Raw genomic sequence first — 18,906 nt, forward strand, 5'->3', positions numbered from 1 at the left:
CAAACCAACCCCCCCCCCCCCAAAAAAAATAAAAAAATCAGCTATCACCACTTTATCACCTGCGTGTGCCTGGAAGGAGGCTCTTCCCTCCGCTGAGGGGGAAAAAAAAAAAAATCAGCTTAGGAAAGCAAAGTTTGAACAGCGAATTCCTGTTATTTCAAAACGCCCCATGTGACAGGATATTTCCTTATCATTTTGAGCCCAGAGCTTTCCCCTGATCCACCAGCCCTTCACAAGTGCGGAGGACCTGCCCGGCGGGAAGCCCTCTCCCCGCAGCGGTGGGGCGCCCCGGGCGAAGCCGCGGCGATGGCTCCCTCCCAGCTCCTGCTTCTCCTCGCACTTCTCCCCCGGGTCTTTCCGCTGCTGGGTAAGTGCCCGCAGGGGCTGTGCGGGATGAGACGTGCCGGGAAAAGACCGGGGTCGCGGCGGGCAGCGGACCCAGCGTGACCTACGGCTTGACGCGAGGAGGGGGAAACAGCCGCGCAGGTGGAGAAGCCCGCGGGCATTTTAACCCCCTCGGTGCTCCCTCAGGGGAGCCTCGATGCGGTGGGGTGGCAGGGGAGGTGGCAGCCTTCCCTCGGACCCTGCCTCAGCTACCCACCCCAACTGCCTCCCCCTCCTCACCCGCACCCTGAGGTGCCCAGTGCACGAAGCTGCCGGGCGAGGCAGCCCTTTGGGTGCCCCTGGTGCCACACCTGGCAGTGCCTCAGTTTCTCCCACTGCCTAGGGGTCTCAGCCCCCGATCGATTTGATGCCATCACCCAGCTTTCCCTCAGCTGCCTCCCCACCACCAAGGTCTGGCAAAGGGCCTGGTGTTGGGGCTCTGCCTTTCCTCCAGTCCTCTGATCTTTGATGGCCCTGCTTTTGGCAGATGGCTTTTGTGGGGGGATGTTAAGGTAGCTGAGGAGTTGGCATCCTGGAATAGAGCTGTGAAAACAGATGAAAGCTGTGTGTCTTGGTGAAACCTGAAGCTTGCACCCGCTCGCTCTGAGAATTACTGTGATTTCCAGCACACTGCTAGTTTTCAGCTAATGTTTTGCATCTGTCCTTCCCAAAAGCCTCTCAGCATCCTTGTCTCTCCAGTTTGAGGTCTACTGAAGCAGAACTTCATAACACTGCCTTGTAACCTTTCTTGCTTTGTGTAATTAGCAGCAATCATTGTAGGTTAACTTGTAAGTGAGTGTCTGCATGGAGAAGACAGTCATCCTACCTGCTTGCTGCCTTATTGCTCCTCGATCTCTCACTTCTGGCTTTTGGTGTGCTCTTCTGGTGCTCTCCATTACTGTTTAACATTGGTAGTGCTTCACTGGCTTCATGAGTTACTTCTTGATTTACACTTGCATAATCTATGACAGTTTGTAAATGCTGCAGAATGCGAAGCTACGCTGGCATCCTGTAAATCTCTACTGTGGAAAAGACACTTGGCCAGCGAGATTTTACAGTGCATGGTACAATTCTTCGGATGTAAGCTAGCACTGGAGATAGGTAAATAGTCGCAGTGTGGTGGGTGAAGAAGAATGAAAGCCTGTGAGAAAAATCCTATTAGGATGCACTTGGGACAGTTGAGGGAAAATATGTTATATCACCCCTGGATGGGTTATAATGGTGAGGTAAGTTGTTCCTATGCCTGGCATGTTCCTATGCATTTTAAAGAACCTCATTCCAGGAGTAGTTTTCAAAATATGGATTAGTCTGTTAGAAATTGGTGTAATTCAAAGTAGCAAGACTGTGGTACTCGTGATCATGCTGTGGTAGACCTTTAAGGGTACCACCTGCAGCTCATCTATAGTGAAGAATGGCACCCTGTTACGGGAGCTCTATAACAAATGTTGCTACAGAACAGTGAAACACAGTTAATGGTTAGACGAGTAATTCTGCTCAGCCTGTTTTACATATACAACTCATCATGTTTGGCAGGAGCAGTATCAAGTGTTTACGCAGAAGAGCTGGCAGGGCATAGAAAGTGTTGCACAAATACCTGGCTTGTTTCATATTCTTCTAGACTTTCTAATAACTCACACAGAAAGCGTTGTATGGGAATCCTCTTTGGTGCCCAAAGAGGCAGAACAAACACAGAAATAAAACTGTAAACTAGAGCAACACAGGACCATGCTACAAGCCTGCTGTATGGTCATGGACGAGACAGGAGGAACTCTGAGGGGAAGGAAATCCTGCAACTACAGACTCAGCCACAGTTTCTCCTGCACCCTGCTACCTCCTGTTATGTCCTCCTGTTTGGTGCCAACTTATTTTCAGTGTCTGCTTGGCTGTGTTAGTCCTTTAGCTGCTTACCTATGTACTATTCCCTGTCAGAGCCCTGTGTGCTCTGGGGCCCTTGTGTAAGCAGTTGTGTTGCATTTACACACTGCTAAGGCATTGTAAAGGTGCAGTCAGAAAAGCGGAGGATCAAAGATTTGTCTTTTTTTTTTTTTCTTTATTTCCACTGGCCAGACCTCTTTGTTCAGCTTTCTGACCTTGTTTCTGAAGCCAAAACTCCACACCCTTTCAGGCTTGGGCGCAGCAGTCCAGGCTTGTGACTCTGTGGTACCTTTTTCACGTTCGTAGCATAATACCATAAGCTGCATAAAATAAGGAAGGTTATTTTAGGCAACAAATACAACTTTAGCAGTTTGAAAGATCAGGCAGTGTTATCCACACATGTGAAAACGTGTGACACCTCTTTTACCCAGAAACTTCAAATATGATTTCAGGAAAAGGAGAGCTGCAAGCATTGCATATATCAGTTTACAGTAACATTGTAATAAATGCTAGTAGAAAAGCAGAATAAAAAAATGTTATCACCTGCAGTGATAATTATACATTTCCTTGTATTGTCTGTCAGTAAAACAGATTGGCAAAAGGCAACGATTTCTGTCTCTAGCTCATCAGTTTTACACTACTTCCCAGTGAGTTGGAAGCCAAAGGACAGGAGAAGGAAATTGAACCATGGCTGAGATAATTCTAGGTCAGCTCTTTCCCCGAGAGAAAGGTTATTTGTTACCAGGTTGTTCTTCTGCAGAAAAGTGTGATCATTTCCATATTGGACCCTCAGCAGAGAAGGGAAAATTTTCTGTGGTTAACCTGCTTTCCCTTTAAATATATCTCCATTATAGAATTTGTTTAATTTGGTAATCATATACTAAAACATATAATGTTTTAATTAGCTTCAATCCCCAGAGACACATAAATTAGTATTTCCCTTTCCTAGCTTGTAGCCCAGTTAAAATACAGTTTTAAGACCTTGTGCATCCTGTTATGTTATGCAATCCAATATCAGAGAGAACTATTAAGTTACCATGCTTCAAATGTATCTCAAGGGAATCAGAGAGGAGAAATTCTCAGTCTTTGGGCAAGACCATCTCAGAAATGTTGCACTCCGTAGTACCTCCAAGTGTAAGAGATGCTAGAAACTTTTCTGGTGGTTACAATTTTGAAATAAACCTTGAATACATGAAAATGCATGCTGTGAAGCACTATTTACTTAGGGGGACAAATAACTTCAGGAGCTATGAAGAGCCTCGTAGATTTTCATAAGTCATTAAGAGGTGTACCTGATGGTGGCAAATTCTACTGTTGTCAGTATTTCATTCATAATGGAGAAATATAAGAAAGGAGAAAGAAATCACTGATTACTGCACTTGAGTGAAAAATGAATACGCTGTTCTAGCCCTACAAGTAGCTTGTGTATAACGCTTAAAGAAAATATCCTTCCCTCAATTAAGACCTTAAGGATTTTAGCGGACCTTATGGGAGAAGAACTCCCCCACTGTGGGGAAACGGACCCTGAAGAACTTGATGGCTGTTGTCATCTCCTTATGCCTGGGAGCCAGGATCAAGGAACCAGCGTTGCTGGAATGCTCAGCATGAAGATCTGCAGCGTATGGTGTGCGTGCTCCCTTGTTGCAGCAACTCCTGGGGGTGCAGCTTGGAATAATACCATGAGGGTGTTTTATCTCTTCAGTTTAACCCATGCTTTAAAGCTACAGGAGACACTAGATCTGCATCTCTGCATGATGCTAGATGCATCTAGCCTTGTTCTTTTGAGTGTAGATGCTTCCACTGATGCAAAATAGTTCAAATGTCCTCACATCTGAACTAGTTCCATTCTAGAGTCTACACTTCAGTAGGTGTAGGCCACCAGAGTACAGCACCTTGTATTGCTGAACAGATGATGAGATTTTAACCCCAAGGGTAGTGTCCAGATTAATGTTTCTTTAAGATAGTAAGATATTTCAAACCAAATGATTCCGGTGGTTTTTTTTTTTTTGTCTTACAGATACTAGCATCTTCTTAATATATAATGAAGATCACAAGCTCTGTGTACTGGCTCAAAGTTCTAATTCAGTGACTACTGCTTCTTGCGTTCAAGAAAACGAGTCACAAAAATTCAGGTGGGTCTCAGAGCACCAGCTTATGAGCATAGCATTCAAATTGTGCTTGGGAGTGCCTTCGAAGAAAGACTGGGTTCCGATCACTCTGTATCCTTGTGACAAGGCTAGTGAACTTCAGCGATGGGAATGCAGAAATGAGACTCTTTTTGCAATCCAAGGGGAAGATTTGTTTTTCAACTATGGAAACAGACAGGAAAGGAATATTATGCTGTACAAGGGATCTGGTTTGTGGAGTAGGTGGAAAGTCTACGGAACCACAGACGATCTGTGTTCTCGAGGCTATGAAGGTAAAGTTCTGTAAATTAATTTCTGTATTTCAAACTAATTTTTATGTGTATCTACTTAAAATAATTAGAAGTGTAGGAGAATGTCCTTCATCTCGTTAATGATCAGTGAGTGTGACTTCTGGTGAAATCAGCAATACTTCAGTGTGTGTTTTATGTTTTTTTGCAGGGTTCATTTTGCTTTTTTGTCAAAGCTGTCAACGTTCTGCATGGTCGTGATTCATTTAGAGAGGGGAAAAAGAGTCAGAATACATGTATAATTAATACACAACAATTAATGATAGCTTTTACTATTTATATGTGTACAGAAAAATGTAGTATGTCTGTTGATTATGGTTTGTGGTTTTTTTTTTTTCTTGGGGAATAGATATGAATTATGCTGTAAAGATTTAAGGATTTAATTAGCTCTTGATATCTTCAGCTCCAGCATATTGAAGATGCCTTCCTACATACTTGAAGGGAGTCTCTGGGTTGGTGCTGTAGTGTTAGACAAAGAAATAAGATAGTTTAAATAGTTAAATTTGAAAAAGTTATATATGATACATACATACATACATATATACATATATTTATCATAGGTATCTGGGAATGCATTTGGCTTCCCATTTAGTATTATTGATAAACAGAAATGGGCAGAGAGGGAGGTAAGGATGCATTTACGCAAAGGGTGATTACAGTACTAGTCCGTGGTCTAGAGCCAGAATAAAAGACCCGTAGCAAAGCAATTATGTGAAAGGAGGCGGGGGGGAGGGGAAATGGAGTGATGGCCTGCCATTCCTTCCTCCTTTGTTTTCTAGCAGCTCTGTGTGACCGTGACTGTGGTGTGTCATCTCTAGCAGTCCCTGAGAAGCAGTGTTCCTCTGTATGTCCTCCCGTCAATGCATGTACATTATATGCGCACACAGAAAACTGCTTTAGTTACTTTGATAAGTTTCATCGACTCAGGTTTCTGATGAAAAAAAAATTGTCTTTAGATGCCAATGGAAATTTTATTTGGGCATAGTATATTGGAGTCACTCTGTGGTATATATCTTTCAAGTTTATACATATGTGCTCTTCCCTGTCTAAAATGGTCAGCAATTGAGCGGGTTATTGACAGAAGAATCAGCAGTTGTTTGTGCTTAAAAAGAAAATTGCTCAGCTGTGTGGATTTTATACTTTTGATTGTTATGCATGTAAAATTTAGCACAGGAGCGTACTTGTCTTCGTTCAGTCCATTCTGGTCAGCCGTCTCTTTGAGCAATAAAAATTTGTCTCATATTGGACATGGGTATCAGCTGAGTCCTAGAGAGTAAAATTATCCATGTCCCATTTCTAGTACAGTTCATATACTAAGCTAGCAAGCTCTGCTTGCTATAATACGCTATAATATGATCATAAAGATGAACTGGTATATATCCCATGCTTATTACTGCTTATACATTTTTAAATTATTGTGTCTCCTTAGATACCTACACAGTGAAAGGAAATGCCAATGGAGCACCTTGTGTATTCCCTTTTAAGTTCGGTAATAAATGGTATGCTGACTGCACAGATGCCGGCAGATCAGATGGCTGGTTTTGGTGTGGAACCACTTCAAACTTTGATGTTGACAAGATATATGGATTTTGTCCACTGAAATGTAAGTTTTGTATGTTCAAGATTCTGCTGTGCCTGGAAATATTGGTGTCCTTATTATGCCCTTTACTGTACAAAATACAGTTTGAAATGGTGTGTTTTTCTGTCTCCGTGCAGCCCGTTATCCTCTTAGGAACTACTTAAATATGCAAATATAAGGCTCAGCATAAAAATAATTGGCCAACTACATCCATGTGAAAGTATGTTAATCATATGCTGGGATCTGTAATTACACCATTTACTTAAATAAAAAGTTAATTAGATGTAAGATGTTACATTAGTATATGCAAAAGGCCATATAGAAGTTTATGCAGGAGAACTGTAAGCTAGGATATAGCTTAATTTAAAATTAAGACTACTTTGTTGAATGAGTTGCCTTTTAAATGTGAAGGAGCTTACATGAACTTTTTACTAAATCCAGTATTTCCCAAATCTGTGTGCTACATTGTAGTTCTGAATTTAAAATCAACGAGAAGTATTTATATTCCAAATTCCCTGGTTTGAGTATAGTTAGAATTTCAACTGTAGTATATGAGTATACAGACCTTTATTTAGAAATGTTGATACTACTTTAGGTAGATTGGAGTAATATGTATTTTAATTCTTTTACATTTGTATAAAGTTTCTCTGAACTTCTGTAAAATATGTACTAAGCACTTTGTCTGCAACCTGCTGCTTCTATCATGCTGAAAGAGGTAGGACTTCTCTCTCCCTTCTTATTATTGTGTTTTGCTGTAAAGCTCCAGCTGACCACAGTCACAGCTAAGGAGAAAAACATGTCTTTCCTTCGATGCAAAGAAAACACTGCGGGTTGATTTTAAGTGGTTTGATGATGAAGTATTAGTGTCCTTGCCTGATTTCCATGAATTTTGCAGTCATTATTTCAGACAAAAAAAATTGCATGTTTTTTTTTTTTTCTATGCCAGTATTATTTTCAAGATATTAAAAACATGTTGGGAATATCAATCCCATTAATACAGCACATGCAAGATCAACTTAAGAATGCTACCTGTCTAGCGTTCTTTGAATATAGCAAAAAGGAGACATGATTAAAGTTTTGTTTAATTCTTTGGCATAATTCAAGGAAATCCACAGATGGCTGTCATTGTTTTTGGAAAAAGCTGCTTTATGCTGATTGCCTGCATGTTTCCTTCCTGATTCTTCAGTACTGGCTATAAAATATTCAAGTTTGGGTCATATATTTTAATGAGAGACAGGCTGTTGTAGCAAAGATTCTAGTCAGCCCTATGAAAGAAGAATGCACTGCATGAGAGAATGATAAATTAATAAACTCCAACAGCACCTTTAAACATAGAATGTTTAAGTCTTTGTATGTTAAAGTTTATTCAATAAGATTAAAGTGTTTGTTGTTTCTTAAGCTGTCTGGGGGAGCAAAAATGCTGATACAAAAATAAGTGATGCCAAGTATTACAGCTTTTCTTTCTGGGGCCTGGACATACAGTGAAATTATCATGGCTGAACCAGTCATATATCTTTTTCATTGTGGGCAAAACCGCTCAAATGTTCTCCAAAATGAAGAGGGCATAAGACTATACTTGTAACAGTTATTATGCTCAATAGAGGTGTAGAAATTTGACTGGTGGAGGTAACATAATTGTGACTATGACCCTTTATTTGGTGCTTTAAAAAGAGGTGCTGATACAGTGACAGTAGAAACCTAAATCCCACAGGAAGAAACTGAGAAGTGCTGTTACATCAGAAAGTTTTTAGTAGCCTAGGAAATACTGGTTCTTTATAGGTTACGCTGTGTCTTTTTGAGCTGTATGTTGCACTGCAACGTAAAAGTAGGTGTCGGGGAAGAAAGAAGGTTGCGCAGTGTAAGACCATCAGGAGGGAAAGTCATGAGGTATGCCTATAGCTGTACTAAAGTGAGCAAAAGTCTGTTGAGGCCCCTTTCTTGACAGACGAAAAAGCTAGGATTTGTGTGAAGAATTTAGAAAGCCTGCTAAGTGATGCATAAAACTTGCAGCTGACTAGGAGGGAAACAAAAAATGCTGAGAATGCAGAAATATTTAAGGTCTTGCTATTATATTCTAATTATAATAATTATATTTAACAAGGTCTTGTTTAAATCTTCCTCTGTAATAATTATACAAGACCTGTAAAACCCTTTCTATTAAGTGAGAGCCAGTTTTCTTTATTGAATTATAGATTTTAATATTTTTGCAATCTCTATTTTATTCCAGGCTCATGCTTATGCACAGGAATTTATGGTCTTGTAGAACATGGTGTAGTGAAGAAATTTTGCCTCATAAAATATTTTGGGCAGGAGTTGGTTTGTGGATAACAATCGTATGAAAATTCCCATTTTTAGTCAAATGTAAATATTACAGTACGTTATGTCTGATTTTTGTTTTCTAAGGTTAATTTGAAAAGAAGCACTTCATATTATCTATAGACTATGAGATATAATACAGGAAAAAGTGGAACTGCTTACTGACCTGCTGACATTTAACATGTATCATCCTTTGTTCTGAGTTTTGTTTATTGTACTGTTTTCCTCTTATTTGCACACTTATGTTTTCTGAGCTCTGTGAATTCGGAAAAGGAAAAGACCTCTTTCTCTCAAATTTTTCACAGCTTGCAACTTGAGAAACTCTGATACAGGCTGCAGGAATTTCAGTCTTTTTCCCATTGTCAGCAGACGTACAGTGAACTCTGCTATATTCTGCTTTTGTCAGGCAACTTTAATCTCTTTATGGAGTGATATTTAGCTCAGTGTTAGGGCCTCCTGCAGGTTCCACTTCTGGCAGAGCAAGGTCACCCTATTGTCTGTTGCTTGTTGTGGGGATTCAACTGAGACAAGCCAGGAGAGGCTGCAGCGGTGTAAAGAGTGTGGTACCTTCTGGGGCCATTTCTAATGTCAGGCCCTGCTGGATGGCACTTTCACTGGCTTGGCATTGCCTGCAAGTGCCAAGATCAGGTATCCAAGGAGATCACAGTCAGGTCAAGTGGCAGAGAAGAAAGTGTGGTGGTATGTCCGATAGGTGCATAAGACAAATCAGGAGTTGTAGGAAAGGGTGAGGTGGATGTGGATAATGTAAGTTCTGTGTCCAGTGCTTGGGTCTGATTACTTCTATCACAGTAAGGAAATCCACAGCCACTTTACACAGTACCCAGAATTTGTAAAAAAGTCGGGGTTTCTTATCTCAGAAAAGCGGTCAGCTTGATGTACACCTCAGCTAGCATGAGTTTGGAAGTTTTTAGTCTTTTTCTCCACAGTGAGAAATCAACTTTTTTAGCATGACTTTAGCCAATCATTTTCTATTGTAAACAACAGCTTTGTTATACCAGAGAAAATAGTGACATTGTTTCATTACCTGTGTACTGTCCAACATGGCTGTCATGGTTTAGCTCTGCTCTGGATTTACTAAAATGTTAGAGATCCCTAGGACTCCTTTCAAACCAGTTCTCTACTGCAGTGGTTAAGTTTGTGTATTTTTGCCAAGTGGTTTATTTGATATTTTTTCCGTCTCCGTCTTCATTATCAGTTACAGCATTGCTTTTTCTCCCTACAGTTAACAGTATTGATTTGTTGTGGAATACCGATCCTTTAACAAATGTCCAGTACCAGATAAACTCTGGGGCAGCTCTGAAATGGCACCAGGCAAGAAAAAGCTGTCAACAACAGAAGGCAGAGTTATTAAGCATCACAGAGTTGCACGAACAAACATACCTGACAGGTAGGGTAATATTACCCATCAGGTTTTTTTTTAAAAGTGCATTATTGTAGCAGTGACACTTATATGTCATGTTCCATCTTGAAAATGGGTATTTGTTTATTTCTGGTAATTAGTAGATTTAAACTGTTATCCTGAATGATTTGGCTGGAAAAGTTGGACAGATAATGATTATTTTTATCCTGTTTTCATATTGCCAGAAACTTACAATAACATAAAAAACACAGCAATTAAGTGATGCAAGCAATAAAAAAAGGGTGTTGGAATGCAGGAAATGCAAAATAGTTTGTAAACCAAAGATGCAGATACCAAGATTGCATCATTTTTGTGCTCTACTTGTTGTGTGTAGTCAGTGCTTTTGGCCTATCTCTTTAAAGCTGTTGTACCATCAGTATGAGCTAAAATATGAAAAGAAAGAAAAAGAACTAATAAACAAAAGGACTTACAAATAATTTGTTTTATTTTCAGTCTCCTTCAGTGTGTTTTGAAGTAATTTCCAAACTTCTCTGAAAAAGTTCAGTCCTGAATTTGTACTTGAAAACATTTACATTCTGCAATGAGACAGTCTCCTTTTTATTACTTTCTTAGCCTGTGTACACATATGAAGTAGTCCACTAATTTGTCTATTAAAAAGATTAGAAAATATTTTGAATATGTTACATCAGTTGGAAGATAAACTTTTCTATGCCATATGTTGTACTATGTAAGTTCATAGAATCAGAGAACCAGAGAACGGTTTGGGTTGGAAGGGACTGTTACATTAATAGTAGGAGTCTGAGGAGTGGCTAGGGGGAGACCTGACCGTTGAGTCACAAGGTTCAGACAGGACCCCCTTGCTTTCTAAACTCCTTCTCAGAGAGGAGTCTAGGTGCGGCTAAGTCCAGTCTTAGTCTCAGACTTGATCAACAGTTTATTTTCTAAGGATTGTAGGTGTAACCACCCATCAGAGTATTTGTTGTTAGTAACTAATTTGGCAGCTACCCAGGCTGGTCACATTCAGTGAGAATGATCACGGCTAGATTAATGTATAGTACGATTTATTAAAGCAACAGATACACAGGTTCTTTGGATTACTGGTGATAGAACTGCTGGTTACAAGACACACACAAATACTAGGAAAATTAGTAACACTCCTAGACTAGAAGTGTGTTAAGCAAATATGAAGCAACTCTAATGCATTGGAGATTTAAAGTGAAGCTATAGAGAGGTTTCTAAGTTTTCCCGGGGAACACTTGGTATAGCCGAGTGCTCAAATCTTACCCAAAGGCGTCCCACTGCGGGGGGAAGAGAGGCTCAGCCCGTTGACTAGTCCCAGGAGCCAGAGTGGTACGCGATGGTATCTTCCCCAACACCCGTTTTTTCTCTTAACCTAATTTATACTATCTTTTACCTTTCAGGTGGAGCTTGAGTGACTCTAGTCATACATACCTTTGTTATGACTGGTGTAAAATTTCCTTGCTTTGCCCAGTGAGGGGTGGTTGCACCTTAGAGGCAGGTAGCTTTTGGGATGGAGGTGTGTTTTGGTATTATAATGATAAAAAGGACAGCATTTTGTCAAAAGCGTGACAGACTGCTGGCTCAGGGTAGCAAACGTGCAGTGTACCAGCTCCATGGTACTGCGAGTTCCCATTTATCACAGAGCCCGGCCAAGTGTGCAGTGTACCAGCTCCATGGTCACAGAGCCTGGCCACGGTGTCTCCACACCATTCCATCCTCTGGACAAATCCTCTTAGAGTCAGTACACCAAGTTCTCCTGGCATTGCTGATATCTAAGGTTATGAGCCTAGGGAACTTCCATGGAATGGATTTCTCACCTGTCAGCTGCACCCTACGCTGCAAGCTTCTTCCATGCTGTACCTTTTCTAAAAGCATAAGTTTAATTTCTAAGTCACTCCCAGCGATTATTCCACAGGGACATTTAAAGATCATCCAGTCCACTCCCCCACTTATGGGCAGAGACACCTTGCATTAGATCAGGTTGCTCAAAGCCACATCTAACCTGACCTTGAACACTTCCTGTGATGGGGATCCACAACTTCTCTGGGCAACCAGTTCCAGTGTCTCACCACCTTCATTGTAAAATATTTCTTCATTATGTCCAATCTAAATCAATGCCCTTTCATTTTAAATCCATTGCTCTTTGTCCTGTCACTACAGAGCCCAGTAAAATTCTCTCTCCATCTTTCTTATTAGCCCCTTTTCTATATTGAAAGGCTGTGATAAGGTGTCCCTGGAGCCTTCTTTTCTCCAGGCTGAACAGTCCCAACTCTCTCAGCCATTCTTCACAGGAGGGTTGTTCCAGTCCTCTGATAATTTTCATAGTCCTGCTCTGGACCCACTCCAATAGGTCCCTGTCTTTCTTCTACTGGGGACCTGAGAACTGAATGCAGTACTCCGGGAGGGGTCTCACAAGAGTAGACTGAAGGAGGAGAATCACCTCCCTTGACCTGCTGGCCATACTTCTTTTGATGCAGCCCAGGATACAGTTGGCCTTCTGGACTGCAAGCACACATTGCTGGCTTATGTCCAGCTTTTCATCCACCAGTACCCCCAAGTCCTTCTCTGGAGGGCTGCTTTCAGTCCGTTCATACCCTGGTCCGTATTGATACTGGGCTTTGCCCTGACCCAAGTGCAGCGTCTTGCATTTGGCCTTGTTGGACTTCATGAAGTTCACATGGACCCACTCCTCAAGCCTGTCAAGGACCCTCTGGATGGCATCCCTTCCCTCCAGCACATCAATCGCACCACTTGGCGTGGTGTCATCTGCAAACTTGCTGAGGGTGCACTTGACCCCACTGTCTATGTCATTGATGAAGACATTTCCTAGTATCAGTCCCAATACAGACCCTAGAGGAACACCACTTGTTACTGATTTCTATCTGGGCATTGAGCCATTGACTGTAACTCTTTGGATGCAGCCATCCAGCCAGTTCCTTATCCGTCTAATAGCTGATTCATCAAATCCATATTTCTCCAATTTAGAGGAATGATAAATGTATTTTTAATGCCATGAACAGTCTGTTCCGTCTAAACTTTTGTTTTCAATTTAAGGATTTGGTCAAAACATGGGTCTTTTTTTTTCTGAGCATGATGAAACTGTTGTTGAAATTAATGCTCAAGGGAGCAATCCAGCAGTGACGTAGAGAAGTGAGTTATTAGTAGGTGTGTTTTAATTGAAAACTAGTAGATATTGCTGCCAAATGTATGTGAAAATCAGTTTTTCATTCTACAGCTTTCCTGGCATAACCAGGATTTCCTGTCATGCTCGGTTCTTGATTGCCTTAATAACAACTTGTTTGTATAGAAGTAGTACTGGAACACATTATTATGTTGGTGCCAAATCAGGCTCTGGTATGACATTCCAGTCCTTTCCAGTGCTTAACTACCCCTCCTTTTAACCTCCCCATGCTTCAAGTGCTACCCCATAATCATAGTGTGAAAGACAATTAAAATATATAGAGCAATATTTCATACTGGCATGATGCCATCAGTACAAGCAGAAATAAATAATATATGTTGCACAATGATTTTCTGTGAGCTATGCAAAAATACATTTCATTCAAAAAAATCAGCAGTTGTCCAATGGGTCTTCCAAGTCTTATATGAAAGGCAGAGATAGACAATTGATTAATAATGACCATCAATAATGCTAGAGAATTCAACAGGACCATACTTAAGCATGATATTTCTAGACGCTTTCAGAACTGGAGGGTTAATTTGGAACTGGTTTTAGAAGCCTGATTTATCATTGGCTAAAGAAGTGAAATCAGATGAGTCTGAAAAATGTACAAGATGTGCTGTTAAAAAGATGATGTTTGGAATGATCACATTTTAATGTAGTTTGGTAAAACGCAAACTGTTTTTACTTTACAGTATTCTGTAAATTTGAAACTGACATTTGTTAACGATATTGGAAGAGGAAATGCACAATAGGAAACTATTCGTGTTTCATTTTAGAAAAATTATTTTTGGTTTTGTGACCTTTTGTCCAACTTTATCGATTTAATATTTTATAATTCTGGAAAAAAGTCTTTGTTTCATGTTTATGATCATTGGTTTACAAAGAGTATGCAGAAGTGTAATTTTGTTTTCTATTGAAATAAAATTCTCCACTGCTAAAAATGTGAAAACTCTAAAACTGAAGTCACCCAGTAAGGTGACGTGTTTTGCAGGTTTAGCATAGCCACCTTAACTAAAATGTTAAAAGTTGTTAAAACTTGTGCTGGAAATAAGGAGAAGCAGACAGTTTAGCTGGAATTCAGCTCTCAAGTTTCGAGAAAGTGTTTGTTCTTGCTGTGCACTTCCAGTATCTCTCTTTGTCTCTGTTACTTAGGTTTGACTGGCAGACTGAGTTCTGCTCTCTGGTTTGGTCTTAACAGTTTGAATTTCAACAGTGGATGGCAATGGGTTGGTGGTGCTCCATTTCGATACTTAAATTGGGTTCCAGGTAAGGTTAAATATGTCGCTACATGGTTTAAAAGGCAAACATTTGGTCATCGTGTAATATGCTTCTTTTCTAGTACTCTATTCTCCTGCAATTATGGAGCATGTTTTGACGTTGAAAGGTTCTGACTGTCGGTATAAACACTGTGAGCAACAGCCCTTATGCTAGGGATACACACTGGGCTTAATTTATTATTCACAATGGAAACGGTAGCCTCAAAATCCAGAGTAAAGTTTTAAAAGTCCACTTTTTGCACTTCATTTATATATCTTCTTAATTTACTTTATTTCTATATGAATACAGAGTAAATCTGGTGGTATAGGGGTCTTCATTTGTGAGATTAGACTGGTCAGTGTATGTTTGGGTTTGTTGTTTTTTTAAATTCCATTCCTTTCTAATTTGTTTTGTTTATTTGCTTAAAGATCGGATTTTCATTTTCATTTGGGATTAACATACCTGTGGCAGTAACACAAATCAAACTGAACATGTTAGGCTAGTCTACTTCAAAGCAAACCCAGCTACTTCACACCTATTGTTGCAATATTCAGCTTGGGTGCCATTATTAAAAAGCTAGTCTCCTATGCCATCTGTATACACGGTGAAGAGGTGCTTTTCCAGTTTACTCTTTGGAGTGCCTATGTTAAGATGGTTTTTTGCAGGACCCTTGTTTCCTTGCACTGGCTATTCAGGAAGCCTTTGGAGACTAATTTAAAGTAGATATCTGAAGTTATGCAGTGTAAATATTTTTCTTTATCTTCATTGAGCATGTCACATGTATTTAATCTGCAATAACTATAAATGCAAGCTCTACTGTATCATCCAGTGGTTTCCTTGTAAGGCCAAAAGCACATTTTTGTGGACGAACTTCTTGAGTAGGTAAGCTTTGAAGAGTGAATTAAACTACTTTATAAATAGCTCTCCAATGGAGTGAGCACACAAGGCAAACAGATGGGCTGAACTGCAAGTTGCTGTGACGGTGTTTATAGGTCTGTCATTGGAGCGCACGGATGAGGATCTGCATGTAATGATGAGTGGGGAAAAACTGATTGTGAGGTGGAGCCAAAGTGGCAAGGTATGGTTATTAAAACTGCAGACAACTCTCAGTTGTCCTGTAAAGAATTAGGTAGGTTTTGGTGCCACCAAAATGGGCTCCATTAATCTTTAACTCCTTATGTTTCTTAATTTCATTCAAAGGTAATACTCTTAAGTCCATATAAACTATTTTATATTTGTGCTATCTCCTTCATGACTTGACTTTGGTCAGCTTACCTCTATTTCATCCCCATTACTATGGATGTTCAAGAGCTGGCTGTTCTTCCACAAGTATATTTTGAAAGAAGTTGTGGAAGCTTCATATTCTTTCGTCTCACTAGTGCTAAATAAAGAACATAAAAACATGGGAACTAAATTATCGAGATTTAAACTAAAATGATGCTGGTTAGGCATTTGGGAGAGCTAACTGCCAAAAGCTGAAATTTTTTTGTACATCAAAACTATTTGAATTGGTATCTTTGAAGTAAGAATACCTTTTTCTCCTGTGGTAAGAAGATATAACATGGCTGCAAATATAAGACTAACTGTAATCTAAGGTAATGAAAATATAATGATATAAGAAAATTTTCAGTGAATAATCCTGCACACTAAAAATATTGTTTTGCCATGTTTATTGCTGAGTAGTACTGACACTCGCTTGTTATGTACAATAGTGGCACATGTTCAGAAATGAAAGAAAATCCATATTAAGTTTAATCACATTAGACCAGATCTTGAAAAGTTCATCTAGTTTATTGCAGAAGTTTGTTCTGTTCTACAGGTTCTGCTTTACTTCTAGATGTTCCTGTTGGTGCTAATGCTAATCTTCAGCTGAAAATACTGAAATACCGTGCTATTGTCATATTGTTTAGACAAGTGGACGAGTTCAGATTAGCAAAATAATTACTTATTATTTTTCTGTCTTTACTGTTCTACTAAGTACAGAATTTGACTAGCTTATTGAACAGTTTTTTCCACCTAAATATTGTGGTCTGGAGTTTAGACAGTCTTTGTTTAAAAAAGGAAAAAATCCAAAGCAAATAGGTGCACTATAATACTTTCCATCAAGACTTTGAACCTGTGAAGAGGCTGTGAAATTGTGAACTGGATAAATATCTCAACTTGTGGTTGCTGTCAGAAAATATCTCTTAAGGGAATGATCTGCCCTGATCAATCTAAAGGACTGTGGAGAATCACAGTTGTCTGTATATTAATGTATCTTATAATTAAAGCATGGAATAGATTAGAATGTGAGTGTAATTTAGAGGGTAGCCATGATGTGCTTATACTTTGTTGTTGTTGTTGTTGTTGTTGAGGTTTTGTTTTGTGTTTTTTTTTAAAGGACATCCTTCTCCAGAACCTGGAAAAATCTGTGCAGCATTAAATCCTGGCAAAGGTGCTAAGTGGGAGAATCGGGAATGCAATCAGAAACTTGGCTATATTTGTAAACGAGGAAATGCTACTTTAGAATCTTTCATTATACCTACAGGTAGGTTTGGTAATAAACCCTCAGCAGATTATTCATGGCCAGTGTTTTTTATCTGTAATTCTAATAGGTACTTGTTATTACACATGGTGAAACCAAGCAAAGGTCTCTGCAGACTGGCTTGACGAAGATTCCCTGTAAAAGTGAACAGTGTGTACTTCCTTTTTGTTCTGGCCTCGCTACTTTGTGTATAGTAATCTTTCTTCAGTAGCTTTGAGTTCTAAATTGCAGAAGTGCTGGAGGTCTCTTCCAAAACCAAGCAGAACTGCCAGATTTTGTTCATAGAATAAAAAGAGAAACAATGTAATATTTTTAAAAATAGAAGATGTAATTATCTGAAGCTCCATGTACTCAGTGAAACTAATCTATTTCTTCTTGCTGTCATTTTTACTACTTATGAAATAGAGTAAGTTTGCCAGTGCAAGCTGGTAGTGGACTAGAGGAATTTTAAAAAATTATTTGGAGAAAGTTAAATGATTTTTATATACCTATCTATTTTAGAAACAGATATATATTTATATATATAAATGATTTATTTATTTATTAAAAACGATTTAACTTATTTATGAAGCTATTTAAATTATATATATACTGACTCTTGTTCAGAAGAAATGTAATTCTGGCACTTGCCTAATGTACATAGGAAAGACAAAACAGGGATGAGATTTCATAGCTTTATTTAGACCTGTTTCTTTACTATCCCTCTGTGTGCTATAAAGGCCTTGTAACTTACTCCTTTGTTTCATCACTCTTTTCTGTCTTTCCAAGTTTTTCACTTTCCAGGACATACAGGAATCTCCTAAATCCACTGACATTATTTTGTATAGGTTTTAGAAGCAGAAAGCTAAACCATCACTGGATTTCCAGTCTATATATTAATATGCATTATTGGCAAACCAGATGTTTTGGAAACTCAGAGTTTGACATTTGGCTTAAAAAACATTTTTAAAAATGTTTTTCCTGCTTTTGCCAATATATAACCAGTCCAGTCAAAAACACACAGGACAGAGACTTCTGCCTAATTTGTTTCGCTTTATTGCTAAGAAAAAAATAACCACCACCACAAAAAAACCACAACCCAACCATTTATGTCTCATTAATTAAATACTGAAATAAATATTTAATACTTGAATTAATTAAATTAATACTGCAGTATTAAAATCAAGCATATTTGTTGCCTTAGCTGAGAAGGACTTCAGTGCATATTTTAATTCTTTCCTAAATTAAGATGTGGAGTTTTTCTAGTATTTGTATACAGCTGACAACGAGATAGTTTAATTCATATAGTTTGTCTTACATTGTTCAGTTGGCTACTGCTGAGCTTTTCAGGTTTCATACATCAGTTCTTAAACACTGGTGCCTCTAAATATACTATGAACTGAATCCTGGCTGCTATCTTATTTAGACTTCATTTCAGTTTGGGGGCTTTAGTGGCAATTTCTTTCTTATGCATTAGGCTTTTGAGTATCCCCCTGCCCCACTTTGACAGTAATTTGTAGGAAGAACAGAAAGGAGACAAAAGTTTTCAATTGTACAGAAATTGCTGAGTAAATATGGTGACAGATTAACCAGAGTTTGGCAGCATTTCACTTCATAAAATATTTTCCAAAATGTCCCATGGGGGGAAGTCATAAAAGGGATAAGCATGCGATCATGCAAGGTGTTAAGTGCCCTCAGCTTTTAATAATATAAAGGAAAACGCATGGCAGTTGATGTTTTCCTGACTCAAGAAATAAATTAATTGCAAATTCGTACATGCACTTAGTTGTGTGCTTAACATTAAACACAGGGGCAATACTTTGAATTTTTAATCCTAGCAGTTACAATTGAGTCTAACAGGGCAATATGAAAGGACTGTGGGACAGAAGAACATTTTACAACAGTATATAATCATGTATATATCCAAAACAAAGTATAGAGAAATCTTTACAGAATATTTATTTTTGTTGCA

General features: G+C 39.0%; 1 protein-coding gene across 2 annotated transcripts in view; it reads left to right on the plus strand.

The window, feature by feature from the left end:
* Positions 1 to 204: 204 nt before the first annotated feature.
* Positions 205 to 18,906, plus strand: part of LOC104046212 (macrophage mannose receptor 1) — a 63,113-nt gene continuing 44,411 nt past the window's right edge. For both annotated transcript variants that reach the window (XM_064444729.1, XM_064444728.1), the window contains exons 1-6: positions 205 to 367; positions 4,277 to 4,678; positions 6,123 to 6,296; positions 9,832 to 9,996; positions 14,327 to 14,440; positions 16,812 to 16,958. In XM_064444729.1, the coding sequence (XP_064300799.1) occupies positions 307 to 367; positions 4,277 to 4,678; positions 6,123 to 6,296; positions 9,832 to 9,996; positions 14,327 to 14,440; positions 16,812 to 16,958 (1,063 nt within the window). In that variant the 5' untranslated portion in view covers positions 205 to 306. The remainder of the gene's footprint in view (positions 368 to 4,276; positions 4,679 to 6,122; positions 6,297 to 9,831; positions 9,997 to 14,326; positions 14,441 to 16,811; positions 16,959 to 18,906) is intronic.

This window comes from Phalacrocorax carbo, chromosome 2 (genome assembly GCF_963921805.1).
Source record: "Phalacrocorax carbo chromosome 2, bPhaCar2.1, whole genome shotgun sequence".
Lineage (NCBI taxonomy): Eukaryota > Metazoa > Chordata > Aves > Suliformes > Phalacrocoracidae > Phalacrocorax > Phalacrocorax carbo.